This window comes from Cyclopterus lumpus, chromosome 9 (assembly GCF_009769545.1).
Source record: "Cyclopterus lumpus isolate fCycLum1 chromosome 9, fCycLum1.pri, whole genome shotgun sequence".
NCBI classification, from domain to species: Eukaryota; Metazoa; Chordata; class Actinopteri; order Perciformes; family Cyclopteridae; genus Cyclopterus; species Cyclopterus lumpus.
Window position 1 is genome coordinate 12,853,804 of NC_046974.1, and position 26,220 is coordinate 12,880,023.

At 43.4% G+C, this 26,220-nt stretch overlaps 1 protein-coding gene across 2 annotated transcripts in view; it reads right to left on the reverse strand.

The window, feature by feature from the left end:
* Positions 1 to 26,220, reverse strand: part of tcf7l1b (transcription factor 7 like 1b) — a 31,019-nt gene that overhangs the window by 3,816 nt on the left and 983 nt on the right. For both annotated transcript variants that reach the window (XM_034541742.1, XM_034541741.1), the window contains exons 2-7: positions 26,057 to 26,132; positions 25,832 to 25,959; positions 8,544 to 8,627; positions 1,679 to 1,814; positions 1,219 to 1,321; positions 711 to 794 (exon numbers count right to left, since the gene is read on the reverse strand). In XM_034541742.1, the coding sequence (XP_034397633.1) occupies positions 711 to 794; positions 1,219 to 1,321; positions 1,679 to 1,814; positions 8,544 to 8,627; positions 25,832 to 25,959; positions 26,057 to 26,087 (566 nt within the window). In that variant the 5' untranslated portion in view covers positions 26,088 to 26,132. The remainder of the gene's footprint in view (positions 1 to 710; positions 795 to 1,218; positions 1,322 to 1,678; positions 1,815 to 8,543; positions 8,628 to 25,831; positions 25,960 to 26,056; positions 26,133 to 26,220) is intronic.

The window sequence follows — 26,220 nt, forward strand, 5'->3', positions numbered from 1 at the left end:
TAGAGAGAGATGTAGGAGCTACAAGCCGATTGGCAGAAGCCGAGCGAAGTGAACGGGCTGGGGTTTACGGTTTGAACATGTCCTGGATGTAGACCTGACCCGATCTGTTCGCAGCACGGTACGCAAGTAGCAATGTTTTGAAGCGGATGCGGCGGCTACCGGTAACCAGTGAAGGTCGCGGAGGATCTTTCTGAATATTTGATCTCACATGAACACCGGAAGGCTCGCTACAAATCTTTCCCATTTTGAAAGTGGGTCAGAGAGTTTAGTCTGATTGGACGTGTAGGTTCAGGTGAGCTTTGATTTGTTGTTATTGATTCTCAGCCCTTTCATCTGTGCGGAGTGTGTGAGTGTTGTGGGGTGGCTCAGAACATTGGCCTGACCACAGAAGTTTAGCTCAGAGAAAAAAGACAGGAGAGGAGTGCTGAATGCCATAACGCCTTCCCTCTATTTAAGAAGCTGAACTTGTCTGTGATAGACTTAGCCCTCATATCCCTTTGCACATTTCTGTAACGTGTTGCCAAAATAGTTTAACAATGTAGACAATTGAGTTTAACGGTCCACACCAGCCAATTCTTGTAGCAATTGTTTAAAAAAGGCTGGCATGGAGAGGCAAGAGGACATGTGATTACAGCATGTCATGGAAGCAGCAGATATTGGATGTCTCCCTTTGGGAGGGTGGGTGTGTTTGCCGAACACGATCCGCTCACCTGGACATGGATGCATTCATTGCCAGCGCTGGATAGGGGTGACGGAATCCCCCCGGAGGGATGGAGTACATGGGCTGGCCCTGCCTGAGAGACAGAGGGAGACAGAGTGAGGTGCAAGCTGGATCAAACACAGCTGACAGCTAACCCACCAGCACTAATCCTCTACTCATCAACTCAAATCCCCTGCTTGTGAACAGCGCCGTTGCAATTCATTACGAGAGCCGTGGCAGAACTCATAAATGTTCATAAATTCCTCCTGGTGAAAAACATTGGCTATTGTACAGATATGGCGCTCTTGCACTTTGACAACCGAGCATACAAATCAGACATAACTTTAAACAAACATTTAAGAAATGGTGTCCTTGTCACCCCTTTTATTATTGACTTCAATTGTATCAAACTAATTAGTTGTGCTTTCCTAAATCTTAACTCAACTCAAGCCACAGAGTTAATTGGCCAGCATCAGCGATTAGTAAAACACATCTGGCTGAAAATAAAAGTGACTCACTGTTGCATGAACCAGCCCAGCGGGTGTGCGATGGAACCAACAGCACCTGGAGACAGCGGGTAGTATGGAGAGAGCTCTGACGGGTGAGGTGTCCGAGGAATACCTGCAGATAAGAAACATGCTTTTTTAAATTCAGTCTATACTTGGTGAGGTGACATCAGCTCTTCTGCTTGTCGAGATATTCAAAAACAATATTTAACATCTCTGAAAATAATTGCCATGCTCCTTGATATATCACCCAAAATATATCTGCCTTCAGAAGTACAGCAGCTGTGGTGAAATCACTTTGATGTTTCCAATAGTGACCAGTTTCCAAGGTGGAAAAAAGACAAATTGTCCATAGAAACATGCTCAGTACTTTCCAAACTACCCCATCCCCCCCCCCCCCCCACACTTCACTGATTCACTTCACTGTACAGTGTACAGTGAAGTGAATCAATGTCCATCTATAAGAAATTACCTGTCTTTGAGTCGAGGATCTCCGGGGAGAGGTGTGACGGTGGCGTGCCGGGGGAGAAGTGTTCATTGCTGTAGGTGATGAGGGGTGTCAGTGGGTGGACATGGTGGGCATGCTGCACCACTGGGACTTTATTGGACTGTTGATGACGAATAAAAAAAAAAACGATAGAAGAACAGACACAAAGAAGTTATGAGCAGGAGGTGACAAAGGTGTAACAATGGTCTGACACATAACATTTACAAGATAGTGAATGTAATCCATCAAAGCTATTATGCTTGTGGCTGAAACAAGCATATAACTATCAAACAGTGTATACCGCACATGAATTCTGTTTCCCATTGTTCACAAGAAATGCACGCTGTAAATAGGCCATCATGTGTGAATACCCTCTTCGGTAAACATAACATCAGTCAGTGTGTGTGACCAGCCCTGTGATGCAATCTGGACCAGCACCAAGGAACACTAAAAAGCCCTGCAGACACATGCCAAGACCATTATGGTTATTTAAACTGTTTGTTCAGTCCAACAAGAAAAACAACGGTGCTACCAAGCCCCAAAAGTCACACCAGTGATCCCCAAACAAACACAACCAGGCGAAGGTAAACTGAATACCATAAACAAGTGTAGACATCATCTCCCACTCTGTCCCCACCGCAGTCATTTGATGGGAAGACAGAGACGCCCACGGGTGGATTACACTGCCACGTTACACTGCAGATGACCCTGATGTAGGAAACACACTGAAAGTTCTGAAGAACAGAAAGATGGCGCTTCCTTTAACTTGCAGCGTGGACCTTTTAGCTGTTTTAACAACACGCACAGAAACTAGCCGAGATCCGTCCGGTATTGCGACCACGACGAGGATAATGAAGACAATAATAATAACCAGCGTCTCTACTTTCATTAGGCAGCGCTCAGCCTCGCAGTCATTTCCCCTGGCTGCCTGGCTGAATAGAGCACTTGTTGGCTCAACTTGTCACATGGGAGGGTCAAGGGGTGGAGTGGGGTGGGGGGGGAGAAAGGAGTCTTGTTCCTCCAGGCTAACCTTTCTTCAATATCCCTCCCCACCCCCTTCTCAACCTCTCGTCTCTCTCCAACGTGGTCTGCTAGGGAACAAGGTTTGCATTGAGACTTCTGTACACTCTCTTGCTTCACGCTGCTAAGAATTGTTCCAAATCTTTTTCTTTTTTTTCTTTTTAAAAGGAAGGTCCAACCTTTTCCTCCTTTTAAATCTTTAGCAAATTGGTTTCTCCTGTGCCTAAAGCACACTTTGATTCTGTTAATGCCAGATGGAGTGAGGAAAATATTTACTGGTGTTAAAACATGGCTATATTAAGATCACTTTGCTCTGGACTTTTTGGGGTTTCTCCAGACTTAAGAGCATAGAAGGTCAATGCATATTATGATGCACAAGGAACACCATTTCACACAACATGGAGAAGACTGTGATGAAGCTTCATGGCAGAAATAGTGTTGACCTGCTAGGTTGAAATCCCATGTCCCACATGTCATGTATATTTGAGTTGTGCTTTGTTGTTCTACTTAATGTACAATATGCCTGAATTCTCCATATATTGTGAGGGCTGTTTGAGACCTCTAGACCTGGGTGCCAACACATTTTGGGAAGCACTTCAGTGAGAATTTGAAATGGTGCCTATTAATTATTCATATCCTGGAATACACCAATCGTGTGCTCTACACATATTTCTAAGTTTGAAGGCACTAGTTTTAACTCCGGGATGTCTTTCAGTTCAACAGCCCCGCAAAATGTGGAGAAAAATGGAGTATGCAGGTTGCACATATGCAAAACTATTCTGAAATGTATCCGATCTGCCAGTGTCTCCGTTAGGAATGAAAATGGCTATTTCATTAAGCAAATTCCTCTTCTTAAATCAGAATTTTTTTTAATGATATAAATACAAATCTGAATACGCTTTTAAACAAAGAAAAATGTATTACGTTCAGAGAGCATAACATGTGGTTTTGTGAAATTGAAAAACTTGACTAATGGCTCAATCATGAATTAAACCAAACACTAACGAATCAATGCCTTCTTTCACTTGCTTTATGTGTAGAGGTAATATTCCTCTTGCCCATGAGAGCTTTATACGTCTGGTTCATGATCCACAAGCAAAGTGTAATAAGGAAACCACAAGGAACATGAGCCGTGTTTTAAATATAAACAACATCTACGTGATAGGACCGATAAAGGGCAGCCTGGAACCAGATGGTATCTACATCGGCAGACAGAAATCATGCTCTTTACATAGACGTGCTTGTTGCAAACAGGTCTGCAGTGGCGCATACCTCTCAGCGAGCAAGTGAAAACACCCAGAACTGGTCTTCGGGTTGGACATAGTAACAGGAAGTTTTAAAGGGGGGAAAAAAACAGCAAAAAGTTGCTGAGCCGGTCAGAGAAAAGATGTCTGTCTCTTAAGGGTTTGAAGCTAAAAAGGCCGAGGTGGCAGTACCTCGCTTGGCTGTCCAACTTGGAACGGCGCTAAGAAAAGCACAGTCCTTGGTCAGTGTGGGTGGAGGGGTGGATTTCATTCAAGCAAACATGTTTTTGGATCCTGCACATCTGAATTGAATTACTAGGCAAACAGCCGATGGGGAAGAGAGCTTAGAACAAACTGAATAACCCTGCAGCTTTGTGTGTCTTTATGCTTGGTGATTCTGGGTGGGAGGCTCAGAGGCCTTTCAAAAAACTCTAGGAAAGACAGAGTGAAAAGAATGCCTGGCATGCTGAGAAATCCTAGCCTTGTTTGTCAACGCCAACAGGAAGCGGACGTGAGAGGGAACTGACCGTGTCGTATGTCTTTAAAATCAACCACTCCAAACTATGCCATTCATCACAGACAACGCGTGCTTTGCGTCTGGTGATCGACTCTGAATGGGTCAACAGGAGTAATATTCTAGCCTACAATAATACAGAGCAGAGCGGCGTCATATTACGGGAGTGAATATCCCCAGTGGTAATTAGATACATTAACAGGGCTCCTAACACAATCAGCACAGCATATATAGACACAAACATGGACTGGGAACTAGTGTGGTAATAAATATTTGTGAACTGACAGATCAATTCTAAATCCTAAATTTGAAGTTTGAATGGAATCAAAGCACTGGTTCCTTTTCTCATTTCTGAAAAGGATTTTATCTCTGCAGTGGCCCTGCAGACCTCAGATCAGTATTCAGTTCAATCCTCCCAAAGCCTTTGATTTCATGATGGATCCCGGTTGTTCACTGCCTAATGCAAAACGAGAGAATCTCCACGGACTCCCAGTCAAAGGCCTGTTGGAAGAATATGGGTCTGAAGCAAGTATACGTATCTCTTTGGGAGAAAGAAACCAGCAGATTTTCAGTTAATATCTTTACTTAAAGTGCCATATAGTCCTGAGAGTTGGAGATTGAACCGGACACATGCAGCAAGACAAAAGCATCTCTGGAATGCAGCTCTAAACCTTACCACTTCTATTCACTTTAACCATTCTGTGGCTAAGTGACTTATGACACGCTGACAGGACCATATCCCTCAATGCCTTGATTACTCTCGACGGCACTAATACACTATTGAAACAAAGAGGGCAATTCTTGTCTTGCTATCAAGTGATCTGCACATATTCGAGCACTGAGAGCACCGTGTTCTGATAAGTTACCGAGGGACAGACACCGCTGGTCAGTTCCACCTCATTAGAGTCACAGCTCCTTCTAATCCAAAATAACTGTCCTCGTCAGTGTAGTCAGTAATGACAGAGAATAGGCATTATAGACAAATGACTGCAAGTGACTGAATGACCTCAGAGAGGAAAGTACGCGGCCTTGACATCATTATCAGCAGAGTGTTAATGACTGTGAATCGATGCGTTGCGGAAGATGAGTACGAGACGCACATGATTCAGACAGCAACGCGTCCTCTCCTCTCCTGTACTCTCCTCTCTGGTCCAGCTCGGTCACTACTGATGGCTGACATGTTCCCTATACTGCATCACCTGGCCCTGCAGCGTCTTTGATGTATTATTCATGAAGAGCACAGGGGTCTATGTGGGGGTGTTGGGGTGCTGAATGTATTTATGTGTGCACGTACATGTGTGTGTATGAAAAGCTTGCTCCCGTCTTCCCAGTCCTCCCACCACACCAGCACCACCATTACTACCAAAAGCAATACCAACTGAATGCTAAACAAACCTGTCTGTTGAATAATTGAGGATCTCAGGCCAGAGCAGGCTCTGATTAGCATAGAGGCCTTATGGACCCAATCTGCACAGTGACAGGATGGTATTTCCCTGGACTTTGGTATTTCTACTTAGCAATCTCTTATCTTGGTCCAAATTGCCAGAATTAGAAGAAATATCACAGCAACTATAGCATTAATCTCTCTCGGCATTTGTGGGAATGATATAGGTGATATAATTCACCAAAAATCGTCTTCAAGCGGAGGCTTGCCAGTGGATGATTTATTACGTAATCTGTAGAGACACTTGACTGAGCAGGTCTGTAACTAATCGACTACAAAAGCCTTTTCAGTACACTAACATTGTGAATAGTTGATATGCATATAAAAATGTAAGATGTACGTGTGCCTACAAGCAAATCTTGACAGATATTCCAAACCATGACAGTCCATCATAAAAGCAAAACAATTGTTGTCAGATTCAAACCCGCTTGCAGAATGATTGTAGAACTACAGGTCTGCTCCAGGAGTCCCTGCTGGTGTCTCCTCTCCTCGGGTCTCTCTCTTCTGGCTCCTCTTGGCCCTGGGCAGTAATCCCTGGCCCCCCATGTGTGCCCATCCGCTCCCCCTTGCTCTCATTAGTGCAGTGTTGGGGCCTGGGGAGCCTGCAGGCCTGGGGAGCCAGCCTGCTGCTCCCCTCCCACTATTCCACTCTCTCCTCGGCTGGAGTAATGAGCACATAATCAGCCTGGCTCCCTGTCAGCAGCAGCACACCAGAGGGGCATGTGGGCTCCTGGCCCAGAGTGGGGGGTAAGGCCACAGCAGGGTGTTTCACTCTCTATCCTCTGTGCCAAGGGTACACCGCACCCGGTATTAGTGTTTCCCACCACTAATCAAATGACCCTCAAGTCACAGGTCACCAGATCAAGCATGGCGACTTCCTCTTTTAGTTCACATACTGAAGGCTAATAATACCCTTTCAATGAACTTCCCTACCTTTTATACTGCTTTAAAATGAAAGTGTTGCACGAGTTCTGAGACACTAATGTTATCCCATTTTCTTTTTCAGCCAAATTAAGTGTTTCATTTGCAATCTTTGGCATTGGACGGCACATTTATTAGAACTGTGCTATTCAATTGCAATACAAATAGTAGAATGATATTAAATAGCACACATTATTGACTAATTTAAAACCAAGATACAAAGAAGCCTCTTTTCATGCTAACAACAATGTAGAACCTGTATAGATATTTATAAGTTCATATGTGTAGGTATGAAGGCATCTAAAATACATTTAATTGCATACAACAAAAGGATAAACGTTGTAAACTTGAGGAAAGTAGATATGTAAGCACGCAAAGGCAAAGGCTGCTTATTATTCGGATGATGTGAGTAACATTTCTCCGACAAAACGGTTGGATTCCTCACATTCTCAGTCTTCTACAATGTTTCTTTCTGTATTGACTTTTCTAGATTAAAGACATTCAAAGAGATGAAGGCCAAGCAAAAAGAAAAGCACTGACCGAGCCACGTGAAAAGTAGCAGCAACCACTGAGGGACAGAACAGAGAACTCAACCTCAGTCGATGTGCTTTCATTTCCTTTAAATTCAACTGGTATTATCATACTCAATGTTTTGACCTTTTCTCTTACGGTAATCATGTCTCCATACTTATGTAGATTCACTGATTTTATCAAATTAGACATTATCTAAACTACTTAGAATACGTTTTCTTCAACAAAACTTCACACAGGAGCTGCCGTGTCTCACAGAAAAATCAACAGGGTCTCTGCTAGGTCAACATTTATTATAATAAATATGTATAATTGATTTCTATTGAGACTCGTCAGTCCTGGATTCCCATGAGCAAACTCCGTCCCATCACAACAATGTCCCATTGACTGCACTCAATGAGGACTTTATCATGTGCATCGCTGCGATTATGTGATCCAACAAATCAACCACAAACTCAGCAAGCACATCGAGACAGGATATGTAAGGTCAAGTATCAACGGCTGTATTTACTACAGCTTTCTGCTCCGTGCACTGCTTAATATGACTCCACTAACCAAACAACGCCCTGGCACAATCAAGCAGATGAGGTGCCAGATAGATGCTCATGTTATCTAATGTTTTCAATCTCAGACACACATCCCCCAGTGAAGCCACAAACCAAACAGGTCTGCTGAGGCCCTGCATTGTCTAACCAGAGTGAGACACCAGGATGACTAGTTCACACCTGTGTGGGAAAGTTCAAGAATGACAAGGAGGTTCGAGCTGAGAGATTTATGGAGTTTTTGTGGCAAAAGACAGACAGACTGCTCAGCAGTTTGCCTGCGGGTGCTATTGGCGTTGTGGATGGATGGATGGGAACCAGTAAATTTACATGCACACTATAACTTTGTTTTTGTGAATTATTACATCACGGTGATCGTTTGATTAAAGCATGTTTCCCAGTAAACTGATTTCCCCCAAGTTAATGTGATTTATTTGATAATTAAGTTAATGTCCCGTAAGATGTAGCCCCGAGGAACCTTCATAAAATAAGGGAGGGAAAGTGGTGGGACACGGCTGGTGTTCACAGTTATTTGACATGACACTTTCCCCCCCACCTCCTGCAATCAGTCGTGGTGCTCTTTTGTCAAACACAGTTTTTTTTCTGGTACATTCGGGTCTGAGTGTCTACTTACTAAATGCCCCGGAGTTGGAGAACGGGAGTCTTTTAGTCCTGCAGATCCAGGAACGTCCAAAAGAGGCCATTTCATCTGCAGGTACTGCGGGTGACAGAAAAGGAGCAGCATTTTATAACAGAACAACATTCGGCAGGGAAATTATACACAGTAATAAAAACATTAAAATACATAAGATTTAACAGAGTGCATTCAAAAGAAGACATGATGGAGAGACCAAAAAATATAATCTACGGCTCTATTTTACAACAAAGAAATGGCCCTGCCGTGCTACTTAACTGAAGGGACTGAAGCATGCAAAAGTAGTATAATGGCGTCTAGCCCGCAGAGATCTCCAGCAGACACCTGTACCAGCCCCACACCCCGCTGCTGGAGTCAGACAGTGATTTCTGGCACGAGGTAGAGTAGGGAGAGCAATGTGAACACAACGGACTGGTGGAGGACTGTGAAATTGCCGTTTGTCAAGGAAAAACAAGAGGCCAGCTGTGGGCGCCCGTCGCTGAGCGGGTGGGAAGAGACAGCTGGAAGGAAGCCCCACTTACAGAGCAGCAAAAAGGCTGAGCTGCGGACTCGAAGCTAACTCCCGTCTCCATTGGTTTGGCCTTTTGACCCCCAAAATAGTGCCTCCTCCATTCAGTATCCCTACTTTTCACATATGTATCAAAGTTATCATAAAGGGTTTTGTGTAAGTGTTTGCTCTCTTGTTTTTTCTCACCTAACAGAGATTTCCATCACCGTTTTACCGCTGGCCGTTCCTCAGTCGCTGTGCAACAGAGTTAGAGCTGTTTTATGATTTACTGCTACAACAAGCTGAGCATTTTTTTCTTTCTTCCTCCAGCAATGGAGATAGCATGAAGCCAGAGCTCCAAAAGCACTGCTCCACCATCTGGTTTATGAATCAGTTTAAATACCGGACACAGCAGCTCGTCATGCATGGGGATTTTCTCTCTGGACTGGTACAATTTCAAATTAATTAAAAGGGTTTTATATAGGTTAAATGTTCCTAATCCAGGCCAATGTAATGCTGAGACATAAAGGTATCATAGTACGTTATTAAAGATGCCTTTTGTGCATGGAAAATATTATGGGTTGTATACATTTTGTCTGGAAGTTGCGATTACACAATCTCCCCATGCACCCTCTGTTATTATTCTACAATGTATACTGTCATTTCTATTTAAATAGCGTTGCGCTCATGGATTCCTATGCACAAACAGTTTGGCGTCCACCCATAGCAAACACATGATGAATGGAGAAGATAATAAATAGTATCAGACTTTTTTTTTCTTCTTTTATTTGTCCGCTTTTCAAAAGTTCTTGCAGGATAAATGATGACAAACAAGCAAACTGGAGGAGTCATGCATTCAGGTTCTGATTTTTAAAACTTCATTCATCACTCCGGGTTTGTAAGGAGGAAGGAAGCTTGGATGGCTGTGGTTTAAAAATGGAAAAGACATTATAGCAGGGGGGGGAAAAGGGAGAGGAGGGAAAAAAAACATTTTCAGGAATGAGTTTGTCGGAGCAGGCAGAGGGTATTGTTTCCTGACAGCTGGGGTCCAACAGAGACCGAGGCAGGGGGAAGGGGACCCTTTTTCCCTTCGAAAAGGGGGGAAATTCTTGGAGTTGACATCAGCCCTCTTCATTTTCACTATACTGCTCAAGGCTGAATCGTAAGTTCCAACTAATGGGCCCAAGTCCATACAACTGTCAGGAGGCAGTTGCTTTTAGAGGCTGCTATTGAAACTTTACTCTGCTGTGTGCATGGCGCCTAATGAATGCTGCTCTCCGGAGGAAAAATCCAAAACAATGCAGTTTTCTCTGTCTAATCTATGTCAATCATGAGTCCTTCCACAAATGAAACGAGCGCTATTGTGAGCGTTTGGTCTTGCCCTGCCGTGCCCACCCCGGCTCTCCCGCCCAATCCATCCCTTATTTGACAGCTTCTGCCAGGACTGAGGAACATGCCTCCAGGCACTTTTTTTACTGAGCGCCTACTTTTCTTTTAATTGCCAGCGTGCCCTATGGAGCAACTGTTCACACACTCCCTGAAACATCCAGCCAGGTAATACCAGCCGCACACTGTCACATTAGCTCCAGTCCAGACAACTGCAGCACACCACTCACAAACACATGAGAGGGAGAGAGGAAGGGTGCTTGGGTCTATGAGTTGTTTCGGGAAACAAAAGGCGAGGACTTGTGGGCCATGCTGCTCAGCAAAAACTTTCTCGGTGAAAAAATAGACCACAAGGGAAGTGTAAGAAAAAAAGTAAGGACAGCTGAATGATAGCCAGAGCATAAAATGGATGATTAGAATAGTTATGACATGTGATATTAAATGGTTGAAAAAGGCCGAGACAGGAGATATATTGTTATTAATGTAACTGCAGCACATGTAGTGATGCTTTACACATGCCCTTATTTTATAAGAAACAAATAACAGACATATGGTTGGGCCCATAGCAATGTCTGTTTCATCATGGGAGCTGGAAGCTCTGGTAAATAGACTCGGACGGACTACTGAAAGAAATGTAACTAAAGTGAAGTTTAGCTGATCCATTTTCATAACTCTCTAATTGTCTTCCAGCCCTCCTTGCTGCCTCCAACACTCAGAATAGACATCAGTAGAATGTGCTACTTTTACAGGACCCAGATGCGACAAAGGTGGCAAGGATGCCACTGAAATTTTCCAAAAAGCTGCACTGGAGCCCTTTGGTTTTTCGAACAGAGAGAATGCAACATATGCTCTGGGGCATGTGGCCTGCCAGAGCTGGGTTCTAATTGTTACATCGCTCTCACAGAGTGAAGGAAAACCCAGCCAAAAGTCTTTGTCATCTCTGAAGTGTGTGGTGCCATACTGCAGGCCAACATCAGAGCATGGAGAAGAGACAGATGTCTGGACATTTGCTTTCAAACTAAGTCAGACACTCTGCCAAAGGGACAGAAAAAAAATCCCAAACTTTACTAGCTACTGTCTGTCGACTTCAGGGCTGCAGAAACGTGAGTCAAAAATAATATTAATGTTGAATTATATTTTTATAATTCTATAAAAATGTGTAAAAATACTGAAAAGTATGCATAAAACATTTCTTCATTCTGGAAAACCGCAGATATGCGTATTCACTATTACTATCTAAAACAAATGACATGTTATTGCATCTTATGCTGAATTGCATTAACTCAACTAGTCAAAAGCAAACACTCCGGCAAAGTCAAACAACAAATAAAAGAGTCAATATGTATAAAGTGGCAGCTCAGACGCTTGTGAAATGGCTTCGCCTAACTTGTGTTGAATAGCAGAGCAGCAGGAATGCCTCGACGGATCGCTCCAGCAGATAATGTCAATCACCTACTGTGTGGAGAACCCCTCCCCATTGTTTTCTTTTACCCCCCAACAGAAAACAAATGGGCCGCACAGCTTGCTGTTTGGCTGAGGTGTTAATTACCGTCCCCTGCCCATATGAACAGCAACTTCAGACAATGGCCCTGTCAGGCCCCCTACACAACAGTCCCTCCCTGAATTGCTCTGCTGATATCACCTGCTCCTGCAGGGCCATTGACACCTCAACCTGATCTATGCATGAAACACAATTAAAGCTTCTACAACAAAGACAATGTGATAAGTAGCCCCCGCCTTGTCTCAGAGTTTGCATTAAAGCTCATTGTTTACTAACATTAGAGGCAATTACATTGACAATTCTTAAGCAAACTTCGCCAGTCATTGTGCTAATTAGTGTGTAATTGATGGGGAAACGACAAGCAGCTCAGTTGGTCAGACCCACAATGCACTACTGTGCCACTGCAAATTGTTCTGAATGGGGACCATGTCCTATTATCCGGTCCACTATGAAGTAAGTAGATTAGTCAGGGAGGAAGTTATTAATTAAAGCTATCTTAAAAGAAGGTACAAAGAGAAAGAAACTACAAATATATATTGGTGAGGGTGTAATTGATGGATCATAATTTATCATTTTAACAGATTAACTAGATTTGGGATCCTAGCATTTTATTAGTGGAGATATGGTTGGATGTGTGTATAAAAAGCAAATCAGGAACCTGTAAATGTAAATATTTAGTCTCTTTACGTTATATTAACCCTGAGAAGCCTGTGGACCTGCAGTGGAGATAGCATACTGCTAATGGCTACATCATTTGAAGTGTCCATTAGCCCATAGAGGAATGAAGTTAAGTGACTATGACAGGGGCACTCCCTCAGTTTGCCGGGCCTCTATTGTGACCTGGTTGGTCGTCCTGGACTCTTATTCACAGCCAGTAAAAAAAACTGGGTCAAAGGTCAGACATCCAGAGTGCTGTGGTTTCTATGGCAACGTGGCCTATTAAGGCCAGGCTCATTGCCTCTTAACATGCTCTTGTACACAAAAGAACTATTAGTGCAAAGAGGGAGAGAGGAGAGTGAAGAGGGGAGGCAGCGCGAGGGAGGTCCTAACAACACAACGACAAGGTTTTTCCAAGATTTCCAAGATGGTTACACTCTGCCTGCTGCTCCAAATACGTCTGTATGTAGCATACATGGGATACCGGTAGCCCCTCAATGAGTTTAGAGGAGACAAAGAAGAAACTGTATGTGTCAGTAATCTATTACAAAATATGAACATGATTCTTGTTCTGCAAATTAAGTGGACTAGTGGACATTTACTGGAAAGTATTGGAAATACTCAACCGTTGAAAAAGTCAATGAGCAAAGGTGTCACATGCCCTCATGCATATTCTGTACAAGGCCAAGCGAGCCAGAAAACTGGGTTTATTTGAAAAGTCCTGGAGGGAATTTACTGCTGTTTCAGTAATAAAACAGCATTAACACTATACAAGGCCAAGATAAACCCCCTAAAGAGCTTCTTTAATATTCTGTCCCAGTGAGTCGGCAGCAACTTCAGCGGGAGTTTGCATTTTTGCAACTCAAGCAATTATTTGTATCAGGGTTTTCTTTTTTTCTTCCTTTTTGCATGACATGATCCTGAGTTATAGCTTCCTGTATGCACAAATTTAGAGCTCATGTGAGTTTTTAAATGAAGCCGCCATTGTTCTTCTTATTCTGTCTCGCTAACTTCCAGGTACTTCAAATCAGACGTAAAAGAAACAGTTCAGTCTCACTGAGGTTAAACGTAGGAAGAAGTGAGTAATTCTGTTACAGAGCACAACTGCAGGTCATATAAAACTCACTGTATAATTAGACACACAAGAAAATAATTATGCATCTGGTAAGAGCAAGGCCATCTCATAAAGACTGAGAGGAGGGTGCGAAGGCTATTCAAGTCAATTATGTGCAGTCAGTTATGTGGTTTCCTATACCTGGGAGATCTGCTCTCAATTGTCCCCAAACTGCTGCGCTTAATGTCAGCGTGATCTGATGTCAAGACAGGCTACACCTCATGTCAAAGATGTCATCCTTTGCTATGTCCTGTGGCATTGTTTGTCCAGTTGCACAGGAACACAACTTTATTATTGTTTGGGGAGTAGCCTCGTTTTCATTGAAATTCACAGCCGTAAACGTCTGTATAATTAACTCCAGAACACGATGTGGTTACCCGAGGTGGCTGGATGTTTACAGTAAAGCTCAATCAAATGTCTGTGTCTGTGTGTGTGCGTGTGTGCGCGCGCGTGTGTGTGTAGGTGTGTCCAAGTCTACGCCAATGACACACAAGTGAGACCTGAATTTTTCATTATGACCGAACACAAATTGACTGGAGAGCGCATTGGTTACCAATATAATAACAGCGGTGCCTGCTAAGGCATTTAGGAGGCAATAATCCAGCATGTACACTGCACAGGACAAATACCGCAGAACAGTAATCACTCCAAACTCTCAGGAAAAACAGAAGAAACATTTTTTTCTATTCTTTTTCTAGTAACATCAAGATAAATATTTACTTACCTTCACCTCCGAAAGAGTACATTTGAGTGTGTCTGCTAAAAGTGTGTCTCAAAGTTTGTTTGTTTTCTGACAGGGCACAGTGGGTGATTGTTACTTTTTTTTAAATGTCCTAAGTGTAGCTGACATTGGCAGAAGAGGCAATGGGGCATCTTAAAGGGAAAAAGTCCGTTTTGAAAGACAGAGGTGGGCATAAGTGGGTTTAGAAGAGAAGGCCAGAGAGAGAAAAAAGGGCCTAAATTAAATACATTTGTTTCTGCTCTCACATACCACAAGTCTTATGAAAACAGAGGGCTGATTGTGTTCACTCTGCAAGTCCACCTCCCCTCCTCCTCTCTCTCTCTTCACCACCACCCAACACTACCACCCCAGCTCCACACCCCCCCAACCCCCTGCCCCTGAGCAACAGCACCCCCCCCCCCCCCCCCCCACACACCCACCCACACACACACACACACACACACACACAAACACACACACACACACACACACAACCAACACCACACAGCTGCCTGCAGATGCGTCCTGTATTTGCTCACTGAGTGTAGGCGCAAATCTCCAGGCCCCCGCAGACCCCGGGCCCTGCCTCATCTCACTTTTTACTACCTGACATCCCTATCACCCCCACCGCCAACCCTGCACCCCCCCCCCCCCCACCCCCCCCCCCCACCCCCCCCCCCCCCCCAGACCCCCCCCCCCCCCCCCCCCCCCCCCCCCGACCCCCCCCCCCCCCCCCCCCCCCCCCCCCCCCCCCCCCCCCCCCCCCCCCCCCCCCCCCCCCCCCCCCCCCCCCCCCCCACCCCCCCCACCCCCCCCCCCCCCCCCCCCCCCCCCCCCCCCCCCCCCCCCCCCCCCCCCCCCCCCCCCCCCCCCCCTTACTCAAACATGCAGACACATTCACATGCCACAGGTATGTTTGACGAGGGATACAGACTGTTTTAAATTAAAACCACAGTTAGTGAGGACATGACACAACAAATTGTCAACACTAGCTTCAAATGTTCTGGAAGCAAAACAATTCCCTAATCTGCCATTTGTCCTTCTTCTAACAGACAAATCAGACAAACAAAAACAAGGTATAGAATTTTTAGTGTGCAACGAAGCGCACAACTTACTACCCTGACATTCTTCAGGATCAGTTATGAGTATTGTCAGCAGACTGCAGGGAGGTCTGGAATGTCTGCCAAAACTTTTTTATACCGTAACACATTTGTAAAAGTCATTCCCCTGCAAACTACAGATGTGAGGGCTAAATCATGATCTTGTGATAGGTGTGGCCTGTAAATTCAATTCACGTTCACATTGAGGGATCGTTTTACATGTCTTAAACTTTGTAAAGAATACATTTTTCCAGTAAGAACGTATAGGTTTTCGGGGTTGTAAAAAAAAAAAACCTTTAGAGAAGTCGCAAGGCGGGATGAGGTGGGTCACGAGGTCCCCTACCTCTTCAAGGTTCATCAGGTCCCTTGAAAGCAAAACAATGGAGTAACATTCAACAGCAACTGGCTCCTTCAGGCAAATGTAATTTTTTCTTTTGCTAAAAAATTGCCCGGTCAATATAACATTGATTAATAGGAGCTGTTCCGCTTTTTAAAGTGCAGAAAAATGTCCACTGAGAACTCAAGGCTGGACATGCTATTAAAACAATATATACAGCTGCTGCTATCTTTCACTTTTAATACAATCTAATGAGAACGGCAAGGTGATTACTATCATGGGCCTGCTGTAAATATCAAATTTCCAGGGACAGAGTTTAGGAGAGGCCCCTTACAATTACACAGTATTCAGGAATGCAGAGCAACATGGAGCAGAAGACAAAATGCTCACATCCCATTTTGGACGTTAAGCTCACACCACATGACAGAAGAGGTTTATGGATGGCGTTAAAGAAATAGGAACGTTTATCTTACACAGAGAGCTGTTTCTGCGAGCCCCAAATCTGCCTCCACAATGCAACAAACTTTCCCTCAATCCAAACTGCACACTTCTGCAAACAATTAGTATTAACTCAAGAACTGTAAGCTGCTCAGAGAAAAAGAGAGAGACTGAGGGAGGAAGAGAAAGAGAGAGAGAACGCAGGGGGAGTGACTGGAGAAAGAGAGAGGTGCTTGTGCACAATTACAGCAGGGATTTATGGCCTGAGAAACAATTTATAAATCACAGCGCCTGAGCTAATGTGCTCCAGATTGTTCTCCATGCAGCTGCAATTTTGGTCTGCGTGAAACGGCATAATAAACCTGGCTAGAGGACATGTTTGGGTGGTGGTGGTTGGGGCGGGGGGGAGAAGTTGAGTTTGTGGGTGGGGGCTCATGCGGGTGAGGTTGTGTTTTGAAGGTGTTCGGAACAAAGAAACTGAGAACTTTTTTGGGTGTGAGATTTTTGCTGACTGGTGCCATTCTTGATTGTTAATTTCAACAGAAAAAGAGAGTCTGTGCAGACACACATTCTCAAATCATGCAAGTAATACTAAATACATTCTATGGTAATAGTGGGCTTACACAGTAGCCGGACAGTAAATTAACTATTCCAAAACTGTATAAACTTGAATAACAAGTTTCCACTTGAGTAACAATTAAAGTTTTGAGCAGGAAACCAAAGACATTTTTATGACTTCATTGTGAAACTATGAACTATATATAACCTTATAATTACACTCTTGACATGAGTGAAATTAAATGTTAGGTTATAATAAGAAAAGACAAATGTTGCAAAACTGATCCCTGCATTGTGGCTGCAGGCTGTGTGGGAAGAAGGGATCGGATGTGCTGTGGGGAAGCCTGGGCTTTTGTGGCCACTCAGCCAACTGGCCCTGAACCTTGACCTCTAACCCTTCACCCTGTGGGGGCAAACAAAGCTCTGAGTGACATCTGAAACTAGGACACTCTGTGGGGAGAGAGTGTCTGGACAGGACTCAAATAACCCCATTAACTCCGCAGAAAAGATTTATGGCTTTTATTCTGCCTCTGCAAATCTCGACGCTGACGAATCGCGCAAATCCGTCAAAAATAATCAAGCAATTAAAAGGTGTGCACCATGTTTTGTTGTGTTGATTGGCCAATACCTACATCTTGCACAAAGATAAGCAAAAAAAGTTCAATAATTAACGACTCAGAGCAGAGTTGTGATTAGTGGTGACACTCACATATGCCGGCAGATAGTCCGTATCCAAATAAATTCTGCTTATTACGAACAGCATGGAGCCAATCTTCAGGCAGTTTTAAGAGAGTTACTGATGCATATTTACCAGCACCTCTGATGGATTCTATTACAAAAGATTACGTAAACAGCTCTGGCATTAGTATACTGTAAACAAAAACAGAGAGAAAGGTTGATGGTTAATGTGCTGCGGTGAATGCAAGCCTCCGTCGCCAGAATGCTGAAAGCCACTGTAGTATTTAAATCAGGCAAGGAGGGAGGAAGACTGGGCCAAGCATTCTGTAGCTCAGCTGTGAGGCTCTAAGCCGTTGCCCTAGGGTCTTTGTCCTGCCTTTCAGGGCAAGTCTGAGGTAGTCAAAGACCCTATTCATGACCGGCGCTCCCCTGCCAACACACCCATACAGCCCCAGTCAAGTCAGCCGAGAGCTATAGAGCCTTCCCATTTCACACGAGAATCAGACCTGCCCCTAAAGCCTGCTTCAGGGATTTCCAATAGCCAGCCCCTCCAACCCATGTACAAATCAAACAAAAGGGCTCCTTGGCCTACTCCATGTCATATAAGGCTGATTAGATCAATTTTTTTTCTCATGTTGCTACTCTAAATTTGAAGCAAATAAGTCTGTCCACATGTGTAGGGATTTGGTATTTAGCCGTGTACATGGATGAAGGATTATGTCAGCAGAGGATGTGGAAGTGCCATCCAACACTCCTACGTCCATCGTTATCTTACAATACACAATTCACCTCATGCTAGTACACGTTTTATATTTCATAGAAATAGAGGCAGACCTGAGTATGTCAAATGATTACATCGTCAAACAAATGAAGCTAATCATACTGATCATCTGAGGCACAAGGGGAATCCCTTTATCTCAACAGAGTGGCTTGTGTCTGAGGAGCCTGCAACAGCCATTACTAATAAATAATCACCATCACATTACCTCATAATATTAAATTGAGCAGATAAGGTCAGAAAAGGGTGATATTGTGTGGCCCGGGGCCAATGTCAAATGTCAGAAGTTGTTCTGCTGCTTGTTTATACTAACAGGATCCACAAGTCTGGTTCCAGATAATGGGACTACACATTTTAGATGACTGGTGTCTTGCTCAGCTTTAATCGAATTTGTCGCTCCACAAGAACATTGTGACTTCTTAACAAGTGCAATTGGTTTACGAAGATAACTGGGAAAGCTAGGGACACCCAAAGGTTACGTTCTTATCAATATTATTATGAGCAGGCAGATTTTTTTGGGAAAATTGTGTGTATGATATTTTATAAACAATTATATACAATGATCACAGACCAAAAATAATTTTATCTAATCTAAAAATATTTAAAAGAATTACAAAAAACAAAACCGTTTTTGTAGAATATAAAATTAAAATCTCTACTTTTTGTGTGACATTAAGCAAACCACAATGAGAATACACTGACACAACAATAGCTACAACTGTGGCGTTAAAAAGAATGTTGTGAAGACTTTAGCTCTGTCTTCCCTTGTATTTCAGACAAAGGCAGAGGTAGTGACCACATGGTAGCATGTGTCCTGCTTCCATATCTGTATTAAAACATGGAAAGTTCCCTGTGGCTCTGTTTAAGATTTATGTAGTAGAACATACGATCCATTACATACTCTACTTGTGTTTTTAGAGCCAGAGCTAAATTCAGATTACAGATGGCACGTCGGTCTCATCGGTTACATCATCAGTTACAGCTGTGAATTTACAGCATATGTAGCTTTTTATCTCTATTTGTTCACAGTAAAAGATAGGTTCATGCAACGTGAAAGGTGTAATAATCGACATGCATGAAAGCCTAACCATAGACTGGTCGAGGTCTGTGTGCAGGCTTACGCAGGTGCAATGTGTTGACGTGACGTGCGTCCGTCACGGGACGTGAGCCGCACCCGCAGTCCGAACTTTGTTCCACCACCATTACAGGGACAGACTCAGTGGGAAGCAGCCAAACTGATTTACAACCTGCAACCAGAAGAACAGCTGCTCAACTAACCCTCATCCTGGACAGATATCCATCCACTTCTTAATTTTGTATGATACGAAGCACACACTGTATGACATGGCCTTTCACAGACCCAGTGCAAGGAGAGCACATTTATACGTGAACCGAAGTGAAGCTTGATGAAAATCTTAGTAGTAATGATGCAACATGTGCACGATCTGATAGCCTCCTGCTGTTTGCTGATTGGTCTGTGACTGTGAGGGAATGGCAAAGCATTGTGGTCCACGGTGGAGAAACTGCCGCTCTGTGGGAGACTGAGTCTCTCAGATAAGTGAGTGCCTCAAGGTCTGGAAGCCGGCCCCACCTCGGGATAACAGGCAAAGGAATAGCAGGACCCGTATCTGCCCCAGTTTAAGCTCCCACCACCACATCTCATCAACAATCTCTCCCCCTCCCGCTCTCTCTTTCCCTCTCTCCTGCTGCCTGCAGTGCTTAAACTGAAAACAGCTGCTTGGAATACCAGACTGATGAAACCCTGTTTAGAGCTTTTTCTTTTTCTTCCTGCTATACAATCACGTTTTATTAGCATGGAGTGAAGCGTTTAAGGTACAATTACAGAGGAAAAACATTTCTTTATGTGAGCTAAACAGTAGTGGGTATGGCTATGAGAGGACTGTATACACGTACATATGGAAGCGTCCAACAGCCGGTGAACTGGCTCCCCACACCCGGCTATCAGTTAGATACAAGCACGGCTGTGTAAGGACTGTTTTCAGCATCTGTTCATCTGGAGGGTTTATTGAAACTTTCTTCTAGAGCCTTGTAGGGCTGAAACGACTCAATTATCTGATGAATTGATTGACAGAAAATTGATTGGCAACTTTTGAATTATGAATTAATTGTTTAAGCCATTGCTTAAGCAAGTTGTTGTGTTTTATTTGACAATATACAGAAAAAGAATTGTCTTTTGGTCATAAAAAACAGGCAACGTTTATGATATATATAATATGACTTTTGGTTGTGGGAAACTAAAATTAGTATTTTCACTATTTTACAGCGCAAAACAATTACTCAATAGAACAATCTGACTCTAAAAAGAAGCACTGGTGTGCAGCCATAAGGTATTGAAATCCGTAAAGTCTGACTAACAGAACGCAAACCAAAATATATTCAAATTGCATGATATTCTGTTATGACAAACAAAAGCGGAGAAGGGGCAATTATCTAATATTCGGATATAAGGAAATTTAATGGATTAATCAGTTAGGCAATTAATCCATGATTAGGAATAGTTTTCACCACAAATAGTTTAGTTTCAGGCCTGGTCACCTGGCAGAGAGTCTGGCTGCTCTCCAGATAAATCCCCCCATCCATGCACCCGGGCTCCATGTTAAGACCGCAGAACAGACATGACTAAGCTGGTATTCACATGACATATGAAACGTGTCTCCAACTCATCTCCATCTCCCAGAGCTTCAATTTATGGCATAAAACTTTAACTTTTTTTGATAATGAGCAGCTGTGGAGGACTGGAGATAGCATGCTTTGTACTTCCATTGCTTTAACCTCAACTCCACGATTTTCGGAAGCAGAGCTTTCGGGGTGAACTCAGGTGTGTTAGAGATGTTCACCTTTGGCCAAATGTCTCACAACACAAACACTCTCAAGACAAGTTTGTCAACATTTTGAAAAAGCAATGTACCAAACTGCACAGTAGCCAGACATAGTGAACGAGAAAAACACATTAATTGATAAAAACACATTTGCACACATATTCATCTTGGCACATCAAAGGGATTCATTGATGTCACTGAACATGGGGAGTCTGCGGCTGGAGAGGGGAGATGTTGGTTATCCTTTTCTCAAAGGGTGCTGAGATGCTCCTGATGGGGCCCCGCGCTCGAGAAGCCAGAGAGCGCTATAAACAGAATTTCTAATGTCAGGCGGGCGGGTGGGTGGGTTTAGGTAGTGAACTAGCAGAGTATGGGGTAGTGGGAGGAATTGACGCCAGCTCATGCTTTCCACAGAGACCAAAGAGGGAAGGATACAGACCAGGACTGACACCATTTCACACAGTTCTATACAAGTGATGTTAGGAAGACAACATGAGCACCCTCGGTCTGAAAACGAGACGCATGCTCCTGTAGGTTCTTTGTGAATATACTAAAGCTGCAGAATACCATTATGACGACTTCTGATTTTGATGGCTGCTACACAGTGACTGATTTATACAAATTCACTCACTGTGACACACTGGGTTTTATTTGACCTAAAGTAATTTCTGAGACACACCATTGTTGAACTATGCAACAATCTCAACTGTAATCAAATTAAATGCTTCTATTTTAAAATATAGTGCAAACATCTTCCTCTTCCGTCTCAAACTAAATCATGATTAATCTAATATTTCAATCTTTTTTTTGCCAAATTGAATTACATTTCCTTAAGCCCTAGTACTGAGTTCATTACCAAAGTTAATCCCTCCAGGCAAGAGCTCTCAGGCAGCGATGGCATTTCTGTGTTTGCCCGCGACCTGTTTTTAATTGTACAGTGCCACTAGATTGATGTGGATGTGTTTGTCTTTGAAGGAAAACGTCTTTTAAAAACTATAAACCTCGTCAAAAAATGTTCACTCTGTTGACACAGTGCTTGGTTAAAAAAATATTTGTGCGCTAACATTCAGGAATACAACACTGAGGGTTGTGAGCACTGAACACTGTCCCCTCTGTTGCAAAGTATCCACAGAGCTCACCTGAACACCCCCTCCCCCCACACTCTCAACCCCAACACTCACAGACTTTACACACACAAACATGCAGCACGGACGCAGCATGTGTGCACATTCTCACTCACACACACGAAGAAAGGTGAGCGAAACGCCAAGTGAGCCACTCGATGAAAAGACACCTCCACACAAACAGCGTTTGCTTATGCAGGGAGAGGCCCTTTTGTTCAGAGGGACAATGTCTGTGTTGACTTTTTCTTTGTCCAAACATTTTGAAGCACCAAAAGCAGGAGAAAGAGCGGAAAAAAAGAAGTCCGAGAGGCATGCAATCGTAACCACAGACATGTTCAGACTTATACAAGCTTGCCATTCATATCTCAAAACATTTTTTCTTCAACAATCACGCTCCGCAGTTGGAGTGTCCCACTCCGTATTTGATGAAGATATATTTGAGCGGCTAACCTCGCTCTCGCTTACGTGCCACCTCTCACACACAAGAGGCATTTCACTCTTTAGTGACGATGATGATGATGTACTAGCAGAGTTATCTGAAAGTGCTGATGAAGCTGACGAGAGGTGGCGTCAAGCAGAGTGTGTGTGCTCACCAATTAAATCTGGCACTAGTCTGTCACTACGGGAACAATGTGGCGATAATCACATCAATGAAGCGACAAACAATAAACTGGATTTGCCGGGCTGACTGGGTCGGGAACGAAACTCTCTCTGGCCCTGCACACCGCAGCGGGCAGTAGTCTGGTGGAACATCTCTGCAAACATAAAACCTCCTCCTCAGCTCTCAGTGGATTACAGCAGAATGTCAGCTCTGAACAGGCTTTAAATCAGTTATGCTTGGCCCTCAGGGGAACTCTGTGCTGATCCCATGTCGGTCTGTCTGTCTCTCATTGCTCATGATAGGGTTGCCACATACAAATGTAAAAGTTTGGCCCCAGATCCTTCATCATCTCGCACGTCCGGGAGTGAATCACTCCACGACGACTCTTGAGCAACATTTCGTTTATATTATTGAGCAGCGTGTTGTTTTAAATGCTGATATGTGCGGAATATTACTGCTTGAGATGGCTTCATTATTGCGCAAAAAAAAAAGAGAAAAAATGTCAGACCGGAAGGGTCAGTTGTAAAAAGACACACACAAGGAATGTAAACAGAATAACTCACACGTTTTATCCTTGATTACAAACATATTTAAATTACATTCAAAGCTAAAACTGGAACTCGTAAATGAAAGCAGAGGGTTCTATTGGCCTGGCGTCATTCACATGATCTGCTTTCAGTGTACTCTAATTCATATCAGTTTTGAATATCAACCACACCACATTTAGAAAACTAATCTGTCAGTCCCAACTGGGCTTTAAAGACAAACACTATAATAAACTGGGATTGTTTGTTGAGAGGTTACAACACAAATAAGATTAACCTGTGGGCACATTTTTATTTCGCAAGCCAATCATCGTTTTCTTCAAACTAAGTTGTTGGCCTGCCGTGGGTGTGGGCAACTGGGAAATATCATCCGACTGTATCAAACTTCATCCACAGGTGTAAACAAACCAAACCCTCAGAATGTGAGCCGAAAATAGTGCAAAATCAAACCTCCCATCAATCAAATTCACTGCGTTCACACTAAGCCATGAGCCACATGGAGGACCTTAAGACGCCTGCTAAGTATGCCAGCCATTGTCTGCCTGCATGTTTTCTGCCACGCTGATGATTGACACAGTCAGCTCGCTCTGTCCCATTGACCTCATTCTTTTCTTTTTCTAATATGGGGGATTATACCTCTGAATTTCAAATCCTCTTCAATTATTTGCTACTTTGCCTAAGTAACAAGAGCAACGGTTTTTATTTTTTCAACTTTGTTTTGCTGGACATAAACACACGGAAGTGAAAGGCTTTCATACCAAAGACCGAAGACATAACAAAGCAGAGACTATATAATAGGCTGCTAAAATTCGGTCAGCTACTTAAGACTGCTAGTTTTGTTCCTGAATTGACCAAACACATCTACCATCCTTGCTCAAACTTCTCAAGAAAAAGCAAAACACATTGTGAAGCATTTACATTATTGCATGTTTATCTCTTATATTATTCCTGCGAAACTCTGGCGGCCTAAAGCAACAAGATAGACGAATCTACACGCTGGTGTGTTTCACCTTGTCTGAGCAGAGTAGCCTTTTAGTTAATGAGCCCCGATGGAGACCTCCAATGAAGCCATCAAGACTGTTCAGAATAACAATGGTCAACTAACGCCTTTCTAATTGAATGGAAGGTAGAGGGAGGCGAGGGGAGTGGGCTGGAACAGTGAAAAGGAGACAGAAAAAAAGGGTGGGAGGGGGTCTTTTCAGTCAGATGCCTGCCAGGCTTTAACGAAAGTACTTGTTTTTGGGGGGGATGTGACATGGATTGGGGGAATGGACGAGCTCAGAAGAACACAGCTCTCCAACTGAGATATTTCAAGGAAGTTTGCATAGTTAAATTGCATTTTTGTGGGTTACTGTTCCAAATATTGTTGTTTAAATTACTTCAAATAGTGCATATTTGTTTGGAATTTGTGTTTTTTTGTCACTACCAATAAAATGTTCTTTGACCTTAGTGTTTAAAAAAGTCATTACCTTACATATGTGTCATATTTACAACATTGCTAACTCATATTTAATTATCATAAAGTCCCCTATGCTTTATTAAACCTGCTGTTAAGGCATGTTTAATACGTGATATCTATGGCTTATGCCGGCGAAACCAATGCAACAATAAGCGCACAGTACGGATTAAAAGCCCTTTCCAGCCCTCATGGACAACTGATGTGATGCAACAAGTAAATTAATGTGAACTCTTCATCATCAACTGTCAAATGTATGGAGACTTTTTGTTGAGTCTCTGGACAGCTGTCATGGACACTGTAGTGAAATGCCTCCCATGTGTGTCAAAGCGAGGTATTACATTGTTGTTACAGGGGACTTCAGGAAGAGCATCTTTTTTTTTTTTCTACATTTTCTGCAGAGAATTTGTGCAAACGGGTTAAAAGAGCCGAGAGTTACTCGGCTGAACACTGAGGAAAAGCTTTCCTTAAAATGCACATTAGTGGCCAACTTAAAAAAATATCTTGTAATTTGTAAAACACCGTTTAGAAGAATATCCGCCTCTCCACTGCCAAAAATGAGAGAACGCATGGAAGATAGCTTGAGCAAGGCATGTTTGCGATATGATCAAAATGCAGCATGGGTGTTTGCAGCGTATTTTCGACGCGGAGTTGCCATAAATCATTCAAAAAACAACAAAAAAGAATGACTAATGTGTCTGAACTTTGAGCCGAATGAAAAGTTGTCAAATGCGAGTCATGTCGAGGAGTGGTTGGCAGGGAGAAATGAATATCCCCCAAAAAAGAACAAAGAAGTAGTTAGTACTCCTTGAGAGGCCACTCGGAGGGAATATGGCGGTCTGGAAGTGCACAAGGAACTTTTACGCACGGGCAAAGTTTTTTGCAGAGTGCGATCGAAACGAAGAAAAGAGAGCAAAACACAAACACATCCACTTGGGACACTTACTGTTCTTGCACTCGGAGACAGAGACCCGTTTGATAGGTAGGGGTTGGAGAGGTCCGGGATCATGAGAAACGGGTAGCCAGGATAGTGAGGACTCTTAAAAAAGCCACCATCTTGCTGTCTCCTCAGCGCTGCAGGGGGAAAGAAAAAGTCAGGCTTGATACAGGCACACAAGCCGCACAAGAGTCAGCACATACAAAAAGTAGCGAGTTTGTTCTTATGGGTTACCTTCATTTGAAGTAGTCTCTGGCTTTCTCATAACTTTCTAAGTCGGGTCTGGTGTTGGGGGCGCCCTCTCTGCTTGCTGACAAGGAGAGAAATTACACACACGGAGGGGGGGGGGTGGAAAACTATTGAAACTTGAAACAGCATTAAATGCTATTTTTCGTCCT